Source organism: Sciurus carolinensis, chromosome 8 (assembly GCF_902686445.1).
Source record: "Sciurus carolinensis chromosome 8, mSciCar1.2, whole genome shotgun sequence".
NCBI lineage: Eukaryota > Metazoa > Chordata > Mammalia > Rodentia > Sciuridae > Sciurus > Sciurus carolinensis.
This window is the reverse complement of record NC_062220.1, coordinates 26,103,240-26,127,031: the sequence shown is the minus strand read 5'-3', so window position 1 is coordinate 26,127,031 and position 23,792 is coordinate 26,103,240. Positions and strand designations below refer to the sequence as shown.

The window sequence follows — 23,792 nt, the reverse complement described above, 5'->3', positions numbered from 1 at the left end:
TATGGTGGTACTCCTCTGCCTTGGCCTTCTTCTCTTCATTCGTTTTGGCATGCATCTGCAAGATAGCCAATAGAGAGATCAAATTATTTTTCATCAGGCCATGACCGCCCTAAAGGCCGACAGCCCCCCATTAGTATGGCTCTTGATGCTGGATCGGTAGTCAAGGACGGGTAATGAAGGAGGTGGCTGTGTACCAACCTAAGACAGGAGCTGCAGCATGCTCTGCAGGCTCTGATGACGGGTAAGGACATATGCTGACCACTCAGCCTAAGACAGACACGGTCCCGAGCCTTAGTTTAATATTAAAGAAGGGGGATCTGTCGGGGTTTCTAGAGCCCCCGGCCTTAGACATGGTCAAGATGGCGCCTGACGCTGAGCCAAAAGCGGCCAGCTATACAGTAAACAACCAGTGAATTCCAATGATTGGCTAGTTAACGATGTGATTAGAGCATGCCCCCCCTCGTGTACCCATCCTGTGCCTGCAGCTGTCCGCGTTTATCTCGTGTACTCTCCCCTGATTGGTTGAAGTGTATATAAGCCTGGTGGGTGGGAGAGTAGGGGGCAGAAGCTGAGGAAGGGACGGAAGAAGCTGCGGCGACGGCGGCCGCGGCAGCAGCGGGAGCGGAACTGGAAGGAGGGAGTACGCGGGAAAAGGGAAGCTGAGAGTGCGCAGAAGCTAGGGGTAAGAGAAGCGTAGGAAAGGAACTGTGTACAATAAACTTCCAAAGCTTCAGACGTTTGCCGTGTCTCTCTCTGCGGGCAGAGGGGACGCGACACCTGGTGCTCTTGGTCAAGGGTTCAATTTAATTAATCAACAATACAGATTAAATAAGAAATACACATAGAACAAGGTTAGGTATTATCATTGGACAATGTTATGACCAAATGTCCACAGGAACTACCCTGTATTTCTGGAATTCCCCATAGCCTTTGACACAGCAACCTCTCCTTCCATGATGTGCTTTCTTTTCTGGGCTTTGGTGACGCCACACTTACCTGGTTCAAGTCCTACTTAATGGGACTCTCCTCATTGGTCTCCAGCGCCAACTCCTCTTTCCCTGCCCACCTCTAAAAGTCATATGTCCCCAAATCTGTCCTCCATTACTTTCATTGAGGCCCACAATTTTCATATCATCTATATACCAATGACTCCAGCATAAGGTTCCTAGAAGGGAGTATATGGCACTGTTATAGGCAGCTTTTTAACTGCTGTGACTAAATGATGTGACCAGCACAATTGTAGAGGAGGAAAGGTTTATTTGAGGGTTCAGGGTTTCAGAAATCTTAGTCCATAGAAGGCTGGCTCCATTCCTCGGGGCTCGAGGTGAGGTAGAACATCATGGTGGAAAAGTGTGGCAGAGGGAAGCAGTTTGCATCAACAGGAAGCAGAGAGAGAGTTCTCCACTCTCCAGATACAAAATATATACCCCAATGCTACGCCCCAATTCCAATCTCCTTCAGCCACACCCTACCACTTCAATTAATCCCTGATGGGATTAATTTACTGATTGGGTTAAGACTCTTACAACCCAATCATTTCTCCACTGAACCTTCCTGCATTGTCTCACATGTGAGCTTTTCGGGGACACCTCACATTCAAACCATAATATTCCACCCCTGGCCCCTAAAAGTTCACATGTGAGACAATGAAGGTTCAGAGGAGAAATGATTGAATTGTGAGAGTCTTGACTTAATTAGTGAATTAATCCCTAATGGGTAACTGAGTGGTTACTGGAGGCAGGTGGGATGTGGCTCAAGGGAATGGTTTATTGGGGTGTGGCTATGGGGTATATATTTTGAATCTGGAGAGTGGAGTCTCTCTGCTTCCTGATGATGCAAGCTGCTTCCCTCTGCTACGCTCTTCCTCCATGATATTCTGCCTCTCTTTGAGCCCTGAGGAATGAAGCCAGCCTTCTATGGACTAAGACCTCTGAAACCATGAGACCTCAAATAAATCTTTCCTCCTCTATAGTTATGCTAGTCAGATCATTTAGTTACAGCAGCAAAAAAGCTGACTAAAACAGCACCCTCAAATTGAGTCATGGGAAGAGTTTAATTAAAGGACTTTTTACAGGACATTCTTCAGGGCAAGTATAATGGTTAATTTGAATTGTCAACTTGACTGGATTAAGAGATGCTGATGATTAAGAGGTTTCTGGGTGTGTCAATGACAGTGTGTCTAGGAATGATTAGCATGTGGGATAGCGAACTGAAGAGGAGACCTTCTCTAAGCATGGGCAGCACCACCCAATAGGCTGGAGGCTTGGATGGAATACAAGTTGGAAGAACAAGAAAGCTGCAGCAGATGCAAGCCCAATTCTTCTTGATTGGGTTCTTGATTGGGGCTGTGATGACCCGAAGGTATCAGACTCCAGCTTCTTTTCTCTTCCAAAGCAGATTCTGCCAGTGATTCTCCAGGGAGTTTCCAGAAGTCTTTGGTCTGGGGCTGGGGTAGCATCATTGATCTCTCTTGTTCTCAGCTATCAGCATCTTGGACTGTGCAGTTCCTGGTTCCTCCAGCTCTCTGGCCTGCAGACAAGCCATTGTGGACTGTCCAGTTTCTGGTTGTATAAGACAATCTAATAAATCACCTTTTTATAATCATACTTCCTGTTGAATCTGTTTCTCTAGAAAACCTGACTAATACAGCAAGATTTTAGGGAAAACACAAGGGACAATTTAGTACTAGTAGGCTGGCAACAATAAAAGCTAGGCTTGATGGAGCACAGAAGGAATAGTTAATGAAACCCAGAGATGAAATCTGAGTCCACTCTTGACCTCCTATTCCATCCTCCAAATGGTAGCCAGAGAAGGTTTCTCAAAGGGTAAACCAGAAGATAGTGTCCTCTGATATAAAGGGCTTCAAAATTAAAAAAAAAAAAAAAAAAAAAAAAAAATCCACTCTTACTTTAACCCTAAGGCCTCCACGAGTCTAATTTCATGACTTCACTCTTATCCCATTCCCCTTCTTCCTTCCATTGGGGCCACCCTGGTCTACTTTGTGTCTCTCAAGAAATTCTAATCTGTACCAATCTCAGGGGTTTTGTACTTATTTATCCTACTGTGTGGAATGTTCTTCCTAAAAATCTTCAAATGGCTGCTTCCTTATCATCAAATATTTATATTTTAGCCTAAGTGTCACCCTTTCAAAAATGCATCCCATTGTGATTAAAAATAACCCATCCAGGGCTGGGGATTAGCTCAGTTGGTAAAGTACTTGCTTTGCAAGTACAAGGCCCTGGGTTCAATCCCCAGCACCTCCAAAAAAAAAAAAAAAAAACCCATCCAGAAGTCAGGGAGGAATAAGAGATGCAGGTATAAATGAAACAGCATGGCCTAGTTAATAACAGTGGACACTGGAGGATGGGTACAAGGGTGCTCATTATTCTGTTCTCTTTATTTTGAACACATTGGAAACCACCTGTATGGAAAGGGCTTCATTTTCTGTTAGTGATCCATCCTCTCCCGCACTCAGGCCTCCCCTTGTTCCCCCCACATTCTGCTACTTCACCCGCTTGAGGCCCCTTGGGCACACGCATGCCATTTCCTCTTCCACCACTGCTACAGTCGGCTTAATTCCTACTCATGTCTCAAGTCTCATGTTATATGTCCCTTCCCTAAGAAAACTTTCCTTGACTCATGTTCCAAATCATCTTGGTCACAAGTAACCACCCAAACAGGCTCAGGTAACTACAGAGTCCAGAGTTAGCTTTAGGCTTAATCCTTACCTTAAAAAGTATCAAGACTTACTTCTCATCATTTCTTTGCCTCATCTTCTCTATGTTGGCTCTATCCTCAGAGAAGCTCACCTTTCATAGTGTCAAGATGACTGCAACAGCTCCAGCTTCCTTTTTTCCATTCAAATCAAATAGGAAGAACAGGTTTACTCCTCCAAAAGTTTAGTTTTATTGGCTTGAATGACTTGGCTCCAGGCATATTCCTATTATAGAACCAATTTTTAGGGTTGGGGTTATTGTAACTCAGTGGTACAGCACTTGCCTAGCACATGTGAGGTACTGGGTTCAATCCTTAGCCCCACATAAAAAAAATAAAGTCATTGTGTTCCCCTATGATTAAAAATATTTTTTTAAAAAAGAACCAATCTGGGCTGGGGAGATAGCTCAGTTGGTAGAGTGCTTGCCTTGCAAGCACAAGGCCCTGGGTTCAATCCCTAGCACCGCAAAAAAAAAAAAAAAAAGAACCAATCTTTGGTGCTATGGGAAAGTAATGTTCTGATTGACCAGACAGGACTGAGTCTCCTCTGATGCTGCGAGTTATGTGTGTGTGGGAAGTGTCACTAAACCCAAATCCAAACCCAACTGGGATTATAGGAAGTAGACCAAATGAGTCCTGGAGAGACAAGTAAAAAAGGTCCACCAGGAACTTCTGTAAATGTTTGCATAGCAACTTATCCTTGCCTTTAAATATTTATGATGAGTATTCCTTTACCTCCCTCAGCCTACTTCACTGCAAACTCTGCATGCCCCCCTCCAGTAATGTCATCACACTTTGCCTATGGCACACTGCTGGCCCCCAGATTTTTATTCCCAGCTGTGCTCTGGAATTACCAAAACTATTTACAACTCATTTCTAGACCTCTTCACCTAGATGTGCCCTGAAGGCCTTTTTTCTCTTCTCTGAAATGGGGACCATCCCCTCCCTGCTGCTCAAGTCAGAGCCTGGAAGTCACATGCCCTTTGCCACGATCTGGGGATCAGTTGACACAGCACCTGCTGGCTTCAGAGCCATGTGCTTCTGATGGAGCCACACCAGCACAGTGGAGGCTCCCATGCCATCCACTCCCTCCCACTGAACTCTGTGCCTAACTCTAACCTCTGATGATGCCCTCCCCATCCTCACTACTGCTGCTTATCCACGTAGCCAAGACCAATTGATGCTCATCTTCCAATGTTTGGTCCAAGTGTCACCTTCTCATTAGTTTCCTGATGCCTTGCAGACTGAGTTCAATGTCCTGTATCTCCCATGGAATCCTCCATTATAGTACTTGCCACACTGAATTATAATGATTATTTTTTACCCATATCCTGTGTTTAACATTGATAGGATGCATTTCTAAGGCGTGGTACAGTCCCTGGATATATTAGGAGTTCACTCTGTCTTTTGAATGGACAGATAAACAGTGATATAACCTAAATGTTCTGCCCTATGAAGTAACCAGACTGCCTGGGGGCAGGGGTGAGGGAAAGGAGGGGAGTAAAGTTGGTTGATGACTGAGTAAAGTGACCTGTTTATTAGGATTCTGTTTCCAATTCCCAAAACTATTTCCCAGATTTATCCGATTATCATTGGAACACACTGTAGCAATAGCAGTACCCACTCCCCCTTTTATCGTTAGAATGATCTGAGTTCTAAAATTAGCAATTATCAATAAACTGGGGACAGAGCAGCCTTGGGGCTCTTATAAAGAACCACTGTTGCTTCTCAACTCTATGGAGCAGCAAACTATTTTGGAACCAAACCAGACTAGTTTCACCTAGAGATCAATCTCTCCATCCCTAGAAATCTATGTAGACAGGCCTTGACCCTTCCAGGTGCTGAGGAGGCAGGTGCACACCAGACTGAGCAGGCTTTGGGATTAATCAGACTTAATATAGATATCTACTAGTTATCCAATCTTCATCAAATTTAACATCTTTAAAATGAGGGACGGTGGCACCTATAGGAGTAAAAGATAAAACAGGTGTAAAAGCCTCACGTCAAGGCTAGTGCATTCGACATGAATTAGCAAAACCCACCCTGGAGTAGCAACTTCAGGAGACAAGGTTTGGAGTTTGGGGCAACTGATAGGAATTTCACTGCACCCAGGGCGTGATGGGCATGCTTATTCCCCAGACTACAGGCATCCAGCAGGGAGAGGAACCATTGAGTGGTCAAACTGCCTTCCCTCCACCTTCCCCTCTATCTCTTTTTCGCAGCCATCTCTCTGATTTGCATGCTAACAGTTAGTAAGGTTCAGTCTCATGACCTTATTGACACACCTCGTACACTGCCTGGCATCTGGCATTAGGGTCCAAGGACAAATTATTTTTCTGACTGCTTTTAATTCCTATTCTCCCTCTCCCTCCTTGTTGCACTCTCCCTCCTGTTCTCTCTCTCTCTCCCCTCACCTCTTTTCCTCCCTCCCCACTTTAATGTATCCACGACAGGCAAATCGGTCAAATAACTGGAGAGCTTATTTTGGAGAAAACAGGTGCAGAGAAAGGAGCTTTGAAGTTATGCATACCTCTTAATGTTGTCTGTCTCTAGGCTCTAAGAGTCCTTAAGAGGAGGAAGGAACACAATGTTGTAGTGCAGTTGGGAGCAATTAAAATTATTAATCAGAAGGAGGTAAAGCAAGATGGCAGCTGAAATTCTCCAGCAATTATCTCCCCGCAGACACACCAGTCTGAACAGCTAATCACACATCAAACTATCTTCACAGGAGCTAAGGAAGTCATCTGAAAGCCAGCATAAGAATAAGATGAAGATAACAGTAAAGAAACATTTGCCTGCTTCACCCTTCCAAGCAGCACAGTGCAGGTGGAGAGAGATGTTCCTGCTTCGGGGACAGAGAAGGAATTAAGTCCAGGACTTAGACTTGAAACTCAGTACCACCTCAGTGAAACTCCTCTCACCAGGCTTATACTCATGGACTGAGTTGATGAAACTGCCTTAGCCAGGAGGCTATCTGACTTACACCCCTCTGCCAACCTGGAGGGAGATCCAGGAAGAGTAGAGAGCAAAATTTCACCTGCTGGGAGGGATCAGGGCACAATATAAGTACAAGGCTGCCTTGGAGTCTAGTGTCAGGCCCAGCACAGTGAGACCCAGCACCCAGTTAAAACTGAAAGCCCCAAACATAGGCCAGAGCTCATAGATGAGCCTCTAGACCTGCCCATATCATCAGATAGAAAACTGCATGCAGGTGGAACAGAGTACTTCATTGCCAGCCTTAGAGTGGATCTGGGATCCCCTCTTCGGACGGTGCAGGTCCCTGTGGGAGTGAGACTCAGGTGCAACCAAGCTTAGTATCAGCCGTGGCAGTCAAAGAACTCCATTTCCTTTCTCCCAACCTTGGGCAGCACAGCTATCCTCAGGCCACAGATGAAGCCTCCAGACTATGCCAGGACCAGGCAGAGACCTGTACCCCTGTGGGACACACATGTATTTCAGCCTGCATCACTGCCAACCGTGGCATCTTAGCTGCACCCTGAGAGTGTGTGGGTCCTTGTGCCTGTGAGATTAATGTACAACCCAGCTTAATATGAACCTTAATAACCAAAAGACTATCTTCACCAACACTACCCCAACCTTGGACATCAGAGCATGGAGCAAGATTTGTTAGCTGACAGTAGGACAGGGTTCCTTGGAATTCAAAGCTTAGCTGCTGAAACTTAACACTGGGTAGATAATAATGAGCCCATCCTCAGACCAGTGCCCACAAAGCCTCTCTAACAGCCCCAGTTTACTGGACTTCTGTTCCATTACTCTTGCAGGCTGTAGCAGTCTTGGGCCACAAGTCTATCTCAGCAGTAAGCAGCCCATACTAGTGTGGGCCTTGGTCCTGGCCCAGGGTAGTGCCAGTCATGGAAGGCTGTGGGTTCAGGGTATGTAAGATTTTGTGGTATTGATGGTCACAGGCATGGAACGGAAACCTAGGGCTGGTTGCGGCATGGTAATTCTGCCAGAGCCAGAGAGAATCCCACAGGCCCTGACCACAGGCTAATAGCTACAGAAAAGATACCTGAGTTTGCCCTATCCCAAGGAGAGGCTTGGGAATAAGGACTACACTTTTGAAATATGACCCTGGATCATGTCCAGCAACACACCAAATGCAGATTTGAGACAAACCTGTGCTTGGACCACCCTCTTATGCTCAAATGATGACAACACACCTACAGTGAGACAGGTGGTAAACTTGGATGTACAGCGCCATCTAGGCTAACATAGCAGAAGTGATTACAGGCTCAGAGAAAATAAGTAGCTGGCTTAGAATTTCTGGAAATACAGGCACAAAGTTAGATGACCAAGACTGGAATAAACACCTAATTCTTCAGTGCCCTGATGACACTTCCCACCAAGCATCAAGGGCTTTCAAGAAATCATCTCACTTAAAGGTCAAAATAAGGAACTAGAAGCCAACCAAATGGAACCAGTAGAGGCAAACTCATAGGGGAAGAATTTAAAACAGACATTAAAGAAAACCCAACAACCTTCAAAAAAAAAACAAAAAACACAGAGAAATGATTTAATACTCTAACAGGGAAACTTAAAGAAATGGAAGCAATTTCAAAAAATCACATTGCCTCAAAAAATACAGTAAGCAAAATTTTTAAATGTGATAGAAGTCATCAATAGTGGGATAGAGCAAACAGAAGAGAAAATGAGTGAGCTCAAACAGGTTATGCAAAAAATGCAGTTGGAGGAGAAAAAAGAATGAAGGAAGTTTATGGAAATCTTGGGATAATGTTAAAAGAGCAAACACTTGGGTTCTTGGGGCTCAAGGTATTTGAGAATGACAAAGGAATAGAAAGCTTATCCAAAGAGATCATAACAAACAAAAAAAAAATTCCCAAACCTAAAGGATACAAATATCCAGTTACATGGATAAAAGAAGTGTCATTACTTGGAGATTTTTTTTTTTTTTATCTTATTAGATGATTTGAAAGAGAATATACTTCTGTAGAATGAGATGAGTTATAATAGTAATGCTTATATATGTACATATTTCCCTTTACTCTTTTTTTCCCTTGGAATATACTTCTTCGGTTTTCTAATTTATTTTCGTTTCTTATAGAATTTTTATACATTGTAGAGCAAATTTCTTTTTTTGAAAAATGCCTGAATTTGCCAGGTACAGTGGCACATGACTGTAATCCCAGCAGTGCAGAAGGCTGAGGCAGGAATATCACGGGTTCAAACAAAGCCTCAGCAACTTGATTAGGCCCTTGCAACTCAGTGAGATCCTGTCTCTAAATAAAATCTGGCTCAGTGGTTAAGCACTCCCTGGTTCCCCCCCATCCCCCCAAAAAAGTATGAATTTCTCAAAAGGTGTACTGTTGCAGGCTTCCTAAAGAATGAAATTTAAGGAAACAGTTTGTCGTTTCCTCTCTAACTTAGAGAGGTCCATCTTAAGCACAGTGGTGGAAGCAGGGAAGACATTACAAACGGAAATGTGCAAATGAAGGCTGCTTTGTTACCATGAAAACAAATACTTTACATATGATCTTTCCCACTGGGAAAAAAAATTATATCCAGGGACAGAAATATCAAAGGTCATAGTCAGATTTAACTCAACCAGGTCTATCCCAAGACATATTATAATTAAGTGTTCAAAAGTAAAAGATAAAGGGCAGATTTAAGGCAGCAAGAAAGAACAGTGACATTTAAGTGTCCCAATTCATCTGACAGCAGACTTCTCAGCAGAAACCTCACAGGCCATGAGTGACATGAAGAGGAGAAAAGTGCCTACTGAGAATATTATACACAGCAAAGCCATCCTTTAGAAATGAAGGAGAGATAAATACATTACCAAACAAAAGCTGAAAGAATATATCTCCATCTGACCTGGCCTACAAGAAATACTAAAGGGAGTTCTTCAAACTGAAAGAGACATTAACGAGAAGAAAACATTGAAGGCATATAACTCACTGGTAAGAGAAATTACACAAATTCAGAATGCTCTAAACCATGTATATCTTTAGTAGGAAGACTAAAAATAAAACAATGAAATAAGAGAAGCAATATAGATAGGTGGAACAGAACATAAAAATTCAAAATGTGGGAAGAAGTGGAAGTCCAGGGGCTGAGGATATAGCTCAGTTGGTAAAGTACTTGCCTTACAAGCACAGGGCCCTGGGTTTGATCCCCAGCACCGCAAAAAAAAAAAAAAAAAAAACAAAGCAAGAAATGGAAGTCCAGAGTTTTGTTAGTATATTTTCCTTCTGTTTCTTATCTTTACAAACATGTTAAGTTGCAATAATTTCAAAATAGTTCATATCATCAAAAATGTATTTTTAAAGAACAGGAGATTAGGAGAGTAAATCACTTAACTTACTCTTACAGTAGACTGTAAGAAAGGAACTATAATAAAATTAAAAATAAGTTATAGGGCTGGGGAGATAGCTCAGCAGGTAGAGTGCTTGCCTCGCAAGCACAAGGCTCTGAGTTCAATCCCCAGTACCACAAAAAAAAAAGTTATAAAATGGCTATATTAAGATCTTACCTATGATAATTACTTTAAATGTAAATATATGTAATTATCTAATTAAAATCAGAGTGGGTTAATGGGTAATTCAGTGGTAGAATGCTTGCCTAGCATGCATGAAGCCCTGGGTTCAATCCCTAGTATTGAAAAAATTTAAAAAGAGATGGTATGACTAAATGGATGAAAAAACAAGACCCAGCTATATGTAGTTTAAAAGAAACACACTTCACCTCTGAGGACATGCATAGACTGAAAGTGAAGGGAGAGAATAAGACATTCCATGCAAGTGGAATCAAAAAGAAAGTAGAAATAGCCATACTTAAATAAAATCAACTTTAAATCAAAAGCAGTAAAAAGAAACAAGGAAGTTCATTATATAATAAAGGGGTTAATTCAGCAAATATATTTGTACCCACAGTTGGAGCATCTATATATGTAAAGCATATATTAATAGATCTAAAGGGAGAGGCAGACTCTATACAAGAAGAGGAAGATCATCCAAACAGATATTCAGCAAAGAAACAGCAGGGTTAAATTATACCCTCATAAATGGATCTACCAGACATCGAAAGAGTATTCCACACAATAGCTTACAGAATACATGTTCTCATCAGTATGTGGAACATTCTCCAGCAGACCAGATGATAGGTCACAAAAAAAGTCTCAACAGGTTTTAAAAAGCTGAAATCACACTGAACATCTTTTCATACACTGCAATAAAACCAGGATTCAATAACATGAAAAACTGAAAACTACAAAAATACATGGAAATTGAACAGCTTACTCTTGAACAACCAATGAATCAACAAAGAAAGCAAGAAGGTTGGTACCTTGAAACAAATGAAAATGTTAAGGCAACATACCAGAATCTGTGGGATACAGTAAAAGAGTGCTAAGAGAAAGTTTGTAGCAATCAACACCTGCATGAAACACCTGTAGAAGTATCTCAAACAGCCTATCACTGCACCTCAAGCAATGAGAAAATAAGAAAAATAATTAGAATAAAAAAGAGCAGAGCAGAAATAAAAGAAATAGAGACTAAAAAAATCACAATCAACAAAATGGAGAATTGGTTCTTTCAAAAAAAATTTTTAAAAATTAACAAACCCTTAGCTAGACTAAGAAAAAGAAAAGATTAAATAAGTAAAATCAGATGAAATGAAGACAGTATAAATGCTACCACAAAAATAAAGGATCATTAGAGATTGTTGTGAACAATGATATGCCAACAAATTTGATAACCTATAAAAATGCACAAACTCCTAGACATGTACACTTAACCAAGAGTGAATCATTAAAAAATAGAAAACTTGAGATGGGCATGGTGGCTTCCAACAACCTGGGAGGCTGAGGTAGAAGTATCACAAAATTTTTTTGTTTTGTTTTGGTACCAGAAATAGAACTCAGGGGCACTCAACCACTGAGTCACATCCCCAGCCCCATTTTGTATTTCATTTAGACACAGGGTCTCACTGAGATGCTTAGTGCCTTGCTTTTGCTGAGGCTGGCTTTGAACTCGAAATTCTCCTGCCTCAGCCTCCCAAGCCACTGGGATTATAGGTGTGCACCACTGCACCCAGCGGAGGATTACAAGTTTGAAGCCAGCCTCAGCACTTTAGCCAGACCCTAAGTAACTTAGCAAGACCCTGTCTCAAAATAAAAAATAAAAAGAACTAAGGATGTGGTCAGTGACAAAATGCCCTGGGCTCAATCTCCCCAGTGAAGGAAGAAAGGAAATTTGAACAGACCAATAATGAGTAACAAGACTGAATCAGTTAAACAAAAAAATTCTCCCATCAAAGAAAAGCCCAGAATCAGACAGCTTCACAGCTAGTTCTACCAAACAGTTCAAGACCTACTACCAATTCTCCTTAAATTATTCCAAAAAATTAAAGAGTAGGGAATTCTTTCAAATACATTCTATGAGGTCAGCATTACGCCAATACCAAAACCAGACAAGGACTCAAGAAAAACGAAACTACCGTCCAATATCTTTGAACACAGATACAAAAATCCTCAACAAAATATTAGTAAACTGATCTACGAGCACATCAAAAAGATTATCCACATTATTTTCACCTTTATGTATATCTACAAAGCATTGCTTTAAAAAAACAAACAAACAAAAAAAATTATAAATAGAAGGAAGACCAGTAGAGTAGAAGGCAGCAAACAGGGGTAGGAAGGAGGGAAAGAGGAAATACTGGGGACTGAAGTGGAGGGAATTATATTCTAGGCATGCATGATTATGCCAAAATAAATCCCAATATTATGTATGACTACAATGCACTAATAAAAATATGCATAAAAGATTATTCATCATCATAAAGAGGGATTCACATCAGGTATGCAAGGATGACTCAACATATACAAATCAATAAATGTGATACATCACATTAACAGAATGATCACAAAAATCATGAAAAATATATTTGCACCTGATATTGGAGCATATAGATTACATATGTAACAGGTATTAATAGATGTAAAAAGACATTTGAAAAATATCAGTATCCCTTTATCATAAAAACACTGAATACATTAGGCATATAAGGATATAATAAAGGCCATATATAGTAACCTGGCAGCTAATATTATATTGAATGGGGAAGAGCTGAAAGTCTTCTCTTTAAGACATGCAACAAAATAAGAATGCCCAGTAATACCACTACCATTTATATTCAATATAGTAGTAGTTATGTCCTAGTTATGCTCTAATTGGCCAAGAGAAACAAAGCACATCCAAACTGGAAAAGAAGTCAAATTGTCATTGTTTGCAGATGATATGATCTTATATATAAAAAACCCCAAATAACCCACACACAAAAAAAGAAATTATTAGAATAAGCAAATTTAGCCAACTTGCAGGATACAAAGTCAATCTCCAAATATCGGTAGCCAAGAGCAAATTATCTGAACTAGAAATAAAGACAGGAATCCCATTTGCAATTAGCTATAAGGAATAAAATACCTAGGAATAATTCTGAGGTGAAAGATCTTTACAATGAAAAGTATAAACTCGGGCTGGGGAGATAGCTCAGTCGGTAGAGTGCTTGCCTTGCAAGCACAAGGCCCTGGGTTCGATCCCCAGCACCCAAAAAAAAAAAAAAAAGAAAGAAAGAAAAGTATAAACTCATCAAGCACAATGGCATAAGCCTGTAATCCCAGCTACTTGGCTAAGACAGGAGAATTGCAAATTCAAGGTCAACATGGGCAACTCACTGAGACCCTATCTCAAGATAAAGCACAAAGGGCTTGGAATGTAGCTCAGTAGTATGGCATTTGCCTAGCATGCACTAGGCCCTAGGTTTGACCCCCAGTACTGTTCTCTGAGTTCAGACCTAGGTCATGGCAACAAGGCTAAACACACCAAGAAGGTCAGAATTGTTGGTAAAAAGGGAATCCACTACGATGGCTCCCTCCAGAAAATGGTGAAAAAGAAACTGAAATCAGTCAGCAAAAGAAATACAATTGTTCCTTCTGTGGCAAAACCAAGATGAAGAAAAGAGCTGTGGGGATCTGGCACTGTGGTTCCAGGACCTACACCACCACTTATGCCATCAGTCAAGTCCACCATCAAAAGACTGGAAACAGACCAGCAGAAGCTCTGCCATTTGAGACATCCCTAGCCTATAATAAGTGGATTTATTTATGTTTAAAAAAAAATAAAGAAAATAAAAAGTATAAAAAACCGATGAAAGAAAGCAAAGAGTACACACAGAAAGCCCATGGATTGGAAGACTCAATATTGTTAAAATGTTCACACTACCCAAAGTGATATACAGATTCAATGCAATCCCAATCAAAATATCAATGACATTCTTCACAGAACTAGAAAAAATACTAAAATTTGTATTTAAAATAATACTAAAAAAGGCAAATAGTCAAAGTAATCTTGAGCAAAAAGAGCAAAGCAGAAGGCATTACACTACCTAGCCTCAAAATATACTACCAAGTTGTAGTTGTCAAAATAGAATAGTACTGGCACAAAAACAGACATATAAACCATTGGAACAGAGTAGAAACTAGAAATAAACCCATGCATGTATGGCCTACTGATTTTCAACAAAAGTGCTACAAACATGCACTGAAGAAAGGAGTCTTTCTAATCAATGGTGCTGTGAAAACTGGGTGCACACATGCAGAAGAATGAAACTAGACCCCTGTCACTCACCAACTCGAATGGGTTAAAAACTTAAATATAAGACCTGAAATTATGAAACCACTAGAAGAAAACATAGGGAAATGCTTTAGGACGTTGGAATGGGCATCAGTTTTTTTGGATAACATCTCAAAAGCACAAGAAACAAAAGCAAATGTAGAAAAGTGGCAATATATCCAAGCAAAAAGCTTCTGCCCAGCAAAGAAAACCATCAACAGAATGTAAAGACAACCTACAGAATGGGAGAAAATATTTGCAAATTATACTTGGATAAGGGTTGATATCCAGAATACATAAGGAACCCCCAAAACTCAACAGCAATACACTAAATAGTCCAATCAAAAATAGGCAGTACACCCAAATAGATGTTTCACAAGACATACAGATGGCCAACAGATACACACACAAAAAAAAAGTGCTCAATATCACTATCAGGGAAATATGAATCAAAACCAAAATGAGATATCATCTCACACCCATTAGAAAGGTTAAAGATAAGTTCTGGTAAGATGTGAAGCAAAGGGAACCCTTGCACTGTTGATGGAAATTTAAATTGGTATAGCCATTATGGAAAATGGTGTGGAGGTTCCTCAAAATACTAAACCAGTCTGCTACACGATTTAGCAATTCCACTACTGGGTATACATCCAAAAGGAAATCAGTATGTTAAAGAGACACCTGCTCTCCCATGTTTATTAAAGCACTATTCGTAACAGATATGAAATGGAAACAACCTAAGTATCCATCAAGTGATAAAATGTGGTACTATACACAACAGAGTACTATTCAGTCATAATAAAAAGAATGAAATCCTGTCACTTATAACAACATGGATAAAACTGGAGATCTTTAATAGCCAGACATGGAAGGTACCACATGACTTCACTGATGTGTGGAATATAAAAAAGTTGACCTCACAGAGTTGAGAGTAGAATGATGATAAATGTACCAAAGGCTAGGGAATAGCAGGGAGGGAGAGGTGTGGAAAGGCTAATCGGAGTGTACTAAATTAGATAGGAGTAATAACTTCTGATGTGCTGTTACACATTAGGGTGACTATAGATAACAGTAATGTACTATACATTTAAAAAAGCTAGATTTTGAATTGTTACATCATAAAGACAAATGTTTGAGGAAACAGATGTTTAACCCAATTTAAACATTACACAAAGTATACAAGTACAGAATTATCACATGGCACCTTTGTTTTATATATATATACATATATATATGTGTATATATATATAATTTTTATGTTGTTTTGTTTTTGTGGTATTGGGGCTGGAACCCACCAGCACTGAGCTACACCCTAGTCCTTTTTATTCCTTTTTCAATTTTTTCTTTTTTGAGAGAGGACTCATTATTTCCCAGGCTGGCCTCAAGCTTGTGACCCTCCTGCTTCTACCTCCTCAGTGGCCGGTATTCTGGTATTACAGGCATACATCACAGCACCTGACAATTTTTATATTTTGATGTATCAAATTTTTTAATTAAAAAGGACCAAGAAATGCCACACAAAATAGAAAATAACTAATGGCTTAAACTTGGATGGACATATTAACATTACCTGTTACTAATACCAATGGTAATAAAATCTTTAAAATAAAATTAATTTTGTCTAACAAAATGTTACTAATCAGAAATCTGCATCTTTGCCTGGTTGGTATTATTTTAAAAGTCAAAAAGCACAGGAATTTAGTTCTGGAAAAGCAGCCGTAACTTTGGATCTTTCTATTCTGATCACAACTACCTGGAAATAACAATAATCCAAGATACAGAGAGGGCAAGGTAAGGAAATTAAGATAGCCTATTATCATTAGCTTGATGTTCTAAGATACTTTTCTGGGATATCATGAATCCTGATTTTTATGGGTAATAAGGCATTCATAAAGAGATTACTTCTAGGGGCTGGGGATGTGACTCCATAAGAGAGAGCTTGCCTGGAGGTGGGGGAGGGGAACTTACTTCTACAGTTTAAAGCAGTAATTTTATAAGCATCAAGCCTGCACAATTAAACCCCTAAGAAAGTTTCTATCAGGATAGCTGCTCACACCCAAGTACATACACACACAATTCCAGGCCAAGACATTTGTGTTATAACTGAAGTGGTTGGTTAAAGCACTGCTTCCTGGATTTGAGTTCATGAAGTAACAATTACTATTTCCATCCTTTTCATTCACCATTTACATTCATACTCTTTGTGCCCAGATATACAGACACTCTAAGGAACACACAGGTTAAGTGACTCGGGTTTAATGATTCCACAGTTTGTTACCATCACATGAACACTTCACTTCTGTGCCATTTAAGTCTGCTCACTGTAGATAATCTAGGTCACCTGCCCTCCCACTGATAACATTTTAACCCATTTTCTGCACCTCAAACTCTCACAAACAGACCTCTATGACCAAATAATAGAAAGATACATAACAGTCCAGTTAGTGGCCAAGCATTGGTCTTTCAGGTCCAAAGGTCTCTATGACCAATGAGAGCAGATCAGGGAAAAAATTGGGGAGTTGATACTGTTTGGACCCAAGTTTTCTGACAGTCTCCTTTCCATTGTCTGAATAACAAGTCATCTTTTCTTAAAGAGCAGACCTAATCTATTTATATCAAGACCCAATGGAAGAAAGTACCACTTTGAACTTCTACCACTTTCCTGTGAGGGTCACGGCATTCTTTTGGAATCTTTTGCACATCTCTTCCCTGTCCTTACAAAAGCAAAAATAGTTGGAAGCAACTCTCAGCAGGAATTCCTTTTATCCAAGCAGTATCAAAGCTTCTGTAAGAAGCTAGGTTTTATTTCTTAAAAGAAAATACAACATTGAAGGGAAGACAGTGAAGTCATTAACTCACAATCTCAGGCCAACCTGGGAGAGGAGTCTTTTAACCCAGCCTTGGCCCAAAGCTGGTCATTCAGAAAACCCCTAATCAAACTGGTGCTCATGGTCCTCTCTAAGTGTCTGGTTCAATCTAGACAAAGTGGCGCGTTGTCTAGTTTGCACGTCATTCCAAGCCTATCTAGATTAGACTTCCCAGTTCCAGGATGAACTCACTATTCCTTGGCCCTTTGGACTATTGGACAACATGTCACTATTTCAGACTTTCCAGCCTGGCTTTTTATCCCCAGAGAATCGGGGCAGTAGTGGACCAGACTCAGACTGTGATGAGATGGAGTAAACAGCAGATCGCTGTTCATGTTCAGAAGTTAACTGAACTCCCCTTGGAGTCACATTTGCTCCTAGCCCTGGAGTAGGAGTAGAATACTAAAACAAAACATATTATTTTTAAAAGATTCTCACCGCTTTCCCAAATTTGCACCTGGTCTTAACCTCTCCCTCACCCTCCACTCCCCCTCACATACACACCACCAGAAAATGCTGTCACACTTTCAGTATCTCCTAGACCCAGGATAAAGCAGCATTAATAGCATTTGGCAGAGAATCCCATTCCACATTGAAGACTCCTCAAAGTTCAACACAGTGAAGAAATAAATGATAACATAAAAGAGGCAGTAGAAATCAGAACCTGCCTCTTCCCACATAAAAGAGGCACAGAGACTTCAGGTGTTAGTGAAAATGTTATCATCTCTTGCCAGAAGGCCACCAGCTGCCACCACTTGGGAGCCTCATTATCACTTGTTTCTCCTCTGGACTGAAGTGCAAGATAGTCAATATGGCTGTGAGAGTCTGCTGGCGACCCAGGCTGTCGGGCAAGGTCAGGAAGCGGTAGATGATGTTTTTGAGGTACTCCAGGTTGGCTCCCTCCCTGCTCCGGTCCCTAATGTTCTTTTCAATGTGGCTCTGCAAGGCTCCCACCTCCTCCCGATGCCGCTCCCCCTCCTCCAGCAGTCGATCCTGCAGCTGGTGTGCCTCCACCTCCAGCCTGTGCTTCTGCTTCCTCAGGGATGTGATCTCCACCTCCTTGCGGGCTAACTGCTCAGCATACAGGAAGAAAGTGGGCTCATTGGCTGCAGCAAGCTGCAGTGCTTGGGTCAGGTTATCTGGGGAAGATGTGTCAGCTGGATCTCTGGAAACCCCGCTAACCACAGGGCTTCTGCGTCCTGGTAACCCAGAAGACAAAGCCACAGAGCGCAGCTGCTCCAGTTCCAAGTCCTTTTCAGCAAGCACAGCCAGGGCCCGGTCCCGCTGCTTGTGCAGCTCCTCCTCCAGCTTCAGCGTGCGGTCCCTGAAGTCCAGCTGGCTGCGCTCCAGCTGCTGCCGGTGAAGCTGCTGCAGCCGGGCCAGCTCCTGCTTCCAGTCCTCAGCCTCCTGCTGGTGCTGGCGCTTGAGCTCCTCACAGGACAGCCGCAGGGAGATATACTTCTCCTTCAGCTCTGCAAGCTGTTCCTGTGCTGCCTCCAGTTCTTTTGCCAGATTCCCATCTTTGGTATTCTTGCTCTTCAGCACAACCTGAGCCCTCATCTTATAGCGTTCAAACTCTTCCTTCAGCTGTTTCAGCTCCTGCTGGTAGTAGAGTGCAGTGGCCTTCTCCCCGTCCGCAGCCTCAGAGCTGGGCATTATCTCCAGGTCACAGAGCTTCTCCACATCTAGGGTTACCTGGCTTTTCCTGGCTGCAACCTGCAGTAACCTCTTCAGCTTTTCCATCTTATCCTTCAGGACGTTGACGTCCAGACTGGACTCATCTCCATGGCTTTCTAAAGGGGACCGGCTAGAAGCTGCGAGAGCCAGGGTCTTGTTCTCCAGGTCCAGCTGCAGAATGCGCTCCTTCAGTTTCTGGATAGTCAGCTGGTCCTTCTGCTTGGCTTTCTCATAAGTGCCCAGCAGTTCAGACATCTCAGATATTTGATTCTCTAGGGCTGCAACCCTCTGCTCTTCCACCTGAGATTGCTGGCGGAGCTGATCCTCTGCAAGGGCTGTCTGCAAAACAAGGGAACAGACACAAATGCATCCAGAAAAGCCAGAAAGTCCTACAGCAAATTTTTTGGGGGGAAAGCAGGAGAGGGGAGAAAAAGGGTCAGTCACAGGATTGGGGTGACCTGATAAGAATGGCAACTAGTTTTAATGTTAAGCATCTTTTACAGCTTCTGCTGTTATGCTTTAATTTTCCATTTTCCACAGAGCTCACATATAAAGTATGTTCCTGTTGTTTATTATGTGCTTCCCTAAATTCTATAAGAAATCATTAACATTCTTCTCCTCTTCCAATATTCCTGGAAGTTCAACACTGAGTTGGATTTTTCTCTACATTGAAAGGAAGCACTGTAAAGGAGCACTTTTTCAAAACAGGCAAATCATGACTAAGAGCAATAACAAGAGGTTATTTCTTCTGCAAAAATCCTCTTTGTCCCCTTCAGTCACTCTACCTACAGGCATGTATCTCTAAGTATATATATACACTACCTTTAACTGCACAGCAGCCACTACATTGCTTCACAGAAAACAACTGGTAAGATGCCAACACACCAAGGCTCAGAACTGTCTGGCTTAGACTGAGCCACACTCAAACTCCACATTCTATTGGAAGGACACTCTGGATACTATCAACACCACACAGAGTAGGATTTCCCAGGACTCACTAGTGAATTTTTTAAATGGCCATCAGAAATGATAGTGCAGTCCTTTAGTTCTAACTACTAAAGGAGACTACAAATCCTAATTGAGTGAAACGGCTAACATTTGAAGAGGATAGTTACCTTCCTTATTTCCTGCTGCAACTGAGCCTGGAAGTGGCTCTTAAGGCAGGCAGCCTCTTCCTGCAGCTCTTGCAGTCGGGGGTCTGGCTGATTCCTCTCATGTCGAATGGCCTGCAGCTCACCTTTCAGTTCCTCCACCTCACGAGTCAGCTGCTTGGTCTGCAGTTCAAACCCTTCCATCTGATCAGCAGCATATGCCCGCCCTGCCAGGGCTTCTCTAGTCTCCTCTAACCGAAGCTCCAAATCTTGGCGCTGTGTCCTCTCCTCCTGCAGCAGTTTCTGGAGCTCACGCAGCATCAAGGCATGGTCAGTCTGCTCTTGGGCCCGATCATGCTGCTGAGTTATAAGTCTGGCTTTGGTTTCTGCTATTTGTTCCTGCAACCCCTTCAATTCTCCCTCCAGACGGCCCCTCTCCTCCTCTGCCTTTTTATTGGCATCCTCTAATTCCTGTTTCATCTTCTTCTTGTCAGCCAAGTAAGAAGCCTCCATGCGGGACTTCTCCTGGGTGACCGTGGCTAAAGCGCTAGTCAAAGTAGCCAACTGAGTCTTCAGCTGATGTAGTCTTTTGTCCACCTCACCACCAGTAAAAGTCCCATCCCCACTGCTACTGCTAACGCCACTCTCTGATCCACTGGCCTCTTCAGACTTTGGAACTGGTGGGCCACGGGCTGATCTCTCATCTTCTACCCCACACTCGCCCTTGGTGCTGGTGAGACTGGCTGCAGTATCTAAACTGGTAGCGGTCCCAGTACTATCCTCGCTGTGAGTGGAGCATCGGTCATCCACCGAGTCAGGAAAGATGAGACCTGAAGGCTGGACACCTGTAAGGCCTACATCTGCCTCGTGGGATACAGACAGCACCTGAATGCTGGCCTCTAGCGCCTCTTTCTCCTTAAGCAGGCTTTTGTAGGCGCGGACCACATCCTTGAGGCGTGCTTGGTATTGGAGAAGCTGCTTCTTCTGCGTCTCTATGGTTTCCAGCAGGTCCTTCTTGCTCGGGCCACCCCCGAAATTCATCCCAAACTTCTCCATGGTGGTTCCCAGCAGGTTGCTCCACGTCAGCGTTCGGGAAGCCCGGGAGAGGGCCGCGAAGACCGGAGCGGGGGCTGGAAGCGCAGCAAAGAGGGCTGTCGGACCACAAGTCGCAGACGCGCTCCACGGGGCTGTCCCGGACCCGACGCGGGGCGGGGGCAAGTCTGGTAGAAGCGCCCGCCTGGTCGCAGGCTCCGGGGGCGGGGGCGGGTCCTATCCCGGAGGCGGGGCGCCGCTGGCACCACCCGAGCGCACTACCGGATTCGCCCTCACTGGCTAAGAAGCCGCTCCGCCCTCTCCGCTCGTCCGGGGCCACCGTAGCTGGGGCCCGCCCCTCGGCCCACCGTTCGCCAAGGGTTTACGCCGAACTCGGTCCCATCGTGACTTCCTAACTACCACAGCCGGCTGACAGTGGCGCTTCCGGGTCCGCTGGAAGTGACGACCGTTCGACGCCAAAGGCTCCGCCCCGCCCCGTGGGGCGCGAGGTAGGCGGGGCTTTTTCTGCTGGTCGGTGGGAGGTGGCCTGTTGAAAGGCCAGCCCTGCTGTGAAGATCACTGGACAGGCTTTGGGAAGAGCAGAGCAAGCAAAGTCCAGGACACAGGAGTGATGGTTTGGTAAGGTCGCCCGAGCTTGCCCTCGGGCTACGATCAGCAAGCGACAGGGGGCGACGTCGCACTGCGTTCTTCCCAAACACCCGGGTGAACCTTGCGTCCAACTATTTGGAGCTGAAAGACTCTCTTTAAGACCACGAAAACTGCATCCCTTTCCTGTACAACGTTCGGCAGCTAACTGGTAAATGCTGTAATAGTACCCTACTTAGTTTTGCGGAGTTGATTCAACACGTATTTATAGCGGGCACTCTGTAGTTATAAGGATCAATCCTGAATGCCAGCTATATGTCCAGGAGCCTCTTAAGAGTTTTGCTGTTTAATCTTCACAAAATAACCATTAGCACTATTTTACGTATGAAAACAACGCACACAGAAGATTAGTAGCATGCCCAAGGTCACACAACAAGTTTAGAAATCCTTTCTCAATCAGTCTGACTGACTCTCAACATACTAAGTGTTGTACCAGATGATAACATCATGAAGAGACATGCCCTTGCCCTCAAGGAGCTCACAATCTAGTACATGCAAATAAGTAGGTCCTGCTATCATACCAATATGTATGACTAGATTGAAAGAGGAGGGAGGCCTATCTAGGGGAGGCATCCGAGGCTGTCGGAAAATATTTAAGTTTGAAGGATGAATAATGATTGCCCATCTAATTAGAGATGAGGGAAACCAGCATTCCAGGCAGGGGGAAAGACTGCAAGGACTTGTGGGGCATCAGAGAGCCTGACTCACCCAGGAAGCATTGACAATCATTTCAAGGCAGTAGCTTAGGCTATGGGAAGGAGGTGACAACAAATGGGGCTGGCACAATAGGTGGAATTCAAGGCATTTAGATTTTATCCTGGGTGGTGGTAAGGCATTAAAGGATTTTGAAACTCAAGAGGTGGACCATCACCAGACTTGTATGACATTGTAGAGATACGAAGGGGCAGCAGACCTGTGAGGAGGCTCTTTCGGCCATGGAAAATGGTGGTAGTAAAATAGGATAGTGACAGCAGGAATGGAAAAAGAGGTTGATAAGAGCTTATGATATAAAATTGACCTACTTGACTGCTAGCTCTTAGATTGGAAATCTTTGAAATATATACTTTGACTTTATAAAAGCCTTCTTGGGAATGCAAGTCTATGACTGAAGAGTGACAGAAAGTCATGCCGTCACACACCTGGTTCCCTATCTGGATGGGGCAGGCCCTGGAGGTCTGTTTAGACCCAGGTTTTTAGTAGCCTAGATAACATCCAGCCATGTTATATAAAACATTTAATGGCATCATTTCTCCTTTTAATCTTCACCATAATCCCTTAAATTAGGGCAAATATAAGCCTCTTTTTATAAATGAGAAAGTGACAAAAAGGGTTGTGGGGATCATTGAATGCAAATCCTCAAAAAAATGGCAGACTTGATATTTGACCTAAGGCCTGAAATAGTGCTGGCACATGGTGAGTAATCAATAAATATTTGTTGAATAAGTGAAGAGTTTTCAGACTCCCAGGCCAGCTCACCTCTAGTTCATAAGCAAGTGATCCTAGAAAACCACTGGGAATCCTGAATAGGCATAAAGCATGCCCTTGCTCTACTGAACAACCTATCAGTCCAGTTCAACCCAACAATTACTGGCCAAGCACATAAAAGTAAATTACTATCCTTAGACGTTAAAATATCATTGCATATGAAGCTCTTTACATCTAAAGAAACAGGATCCTCAAAAAATCCTGGATAAATGTGCATTAATAATCCAGGTCTGCAAGTCTGTAGCAAAGTGAAAAGAACTTCAGAAAGGCTTCCTGTCCCCAGATGGAAAGGAAGTGTTCCCAGGGAGATGAAGGCAAGATGGAGCTCTCCACTGGTGGGTCTGCAATCACTCTCTCCAAGCCTGAGAATCTTCCCCTAGCTTTACTAACTGGGGATCTATAAACTAAGCGGTTCAAGGAACCATGAAAGCTAGCACTTGAGCATCTTCTCCCACCTCTGGTACACTGCTCACGCGATTTCCACAAGTCGCAGAGGCACCTACTGGCGCACAGAACCCTCAGCCAGAGCCGAAAGGGCAAAGGAGAATACTAAGACCCCTGCACACAGCTTTCAAACGCGTAAAGAAGCGGGTGCAAACAGTCGGTGC

The 23,792-nt window shown here is 42.9% G+C and overlaps 1 protein-coding gene across 2 annotated transcripts; it reads right to left on the bottom strand.

Moving 5' to 3' along the window:
* Positions 1 to 1,918: 1,918 nt before the first annotated feature.
* Gcc1 (GRIP and coiled-coil domain containing 1) lies at positions 1,919 to 23,770 on the bottom strand. Of its 2 annotated transcripts, XR_007109854.1 has the most exons (4): positions 20,026 to 23,770; positions 17,738 to 19,249; positions 3,810 to 3,940; positions 1,919 to 2,561 (listed from the first exon to the last, which is right to left on the bottom strand). XR_007109854.1 is itself a non-coding variant. In XM_047561597.1 (2 exons), exons 1-2 carry the CDS (start codon positions 21,055 to 21,057, stop codon positions 17,954 to 17,956), a joined length of 2,328 nt encoding a protein of 775 aa, XP_047417553.1. In that variant the 5' UTR covers positions 21,058 to 23,770; the 3' UTR covers positions 15,059 to 17,953. The 2 variants fall into 2 exon arrangements, 1 of the variants encoding a protein (XP_047417553.1); XM_047561597.1 differs by lacking the exons at positions 1,919 to 2,561; positions 3,810 to 3,940 and having other exon boundaries at positions 15,059 to 19,249.
* Positions 23,771 to 23,792: the final 22 nt, after the last annotated feature.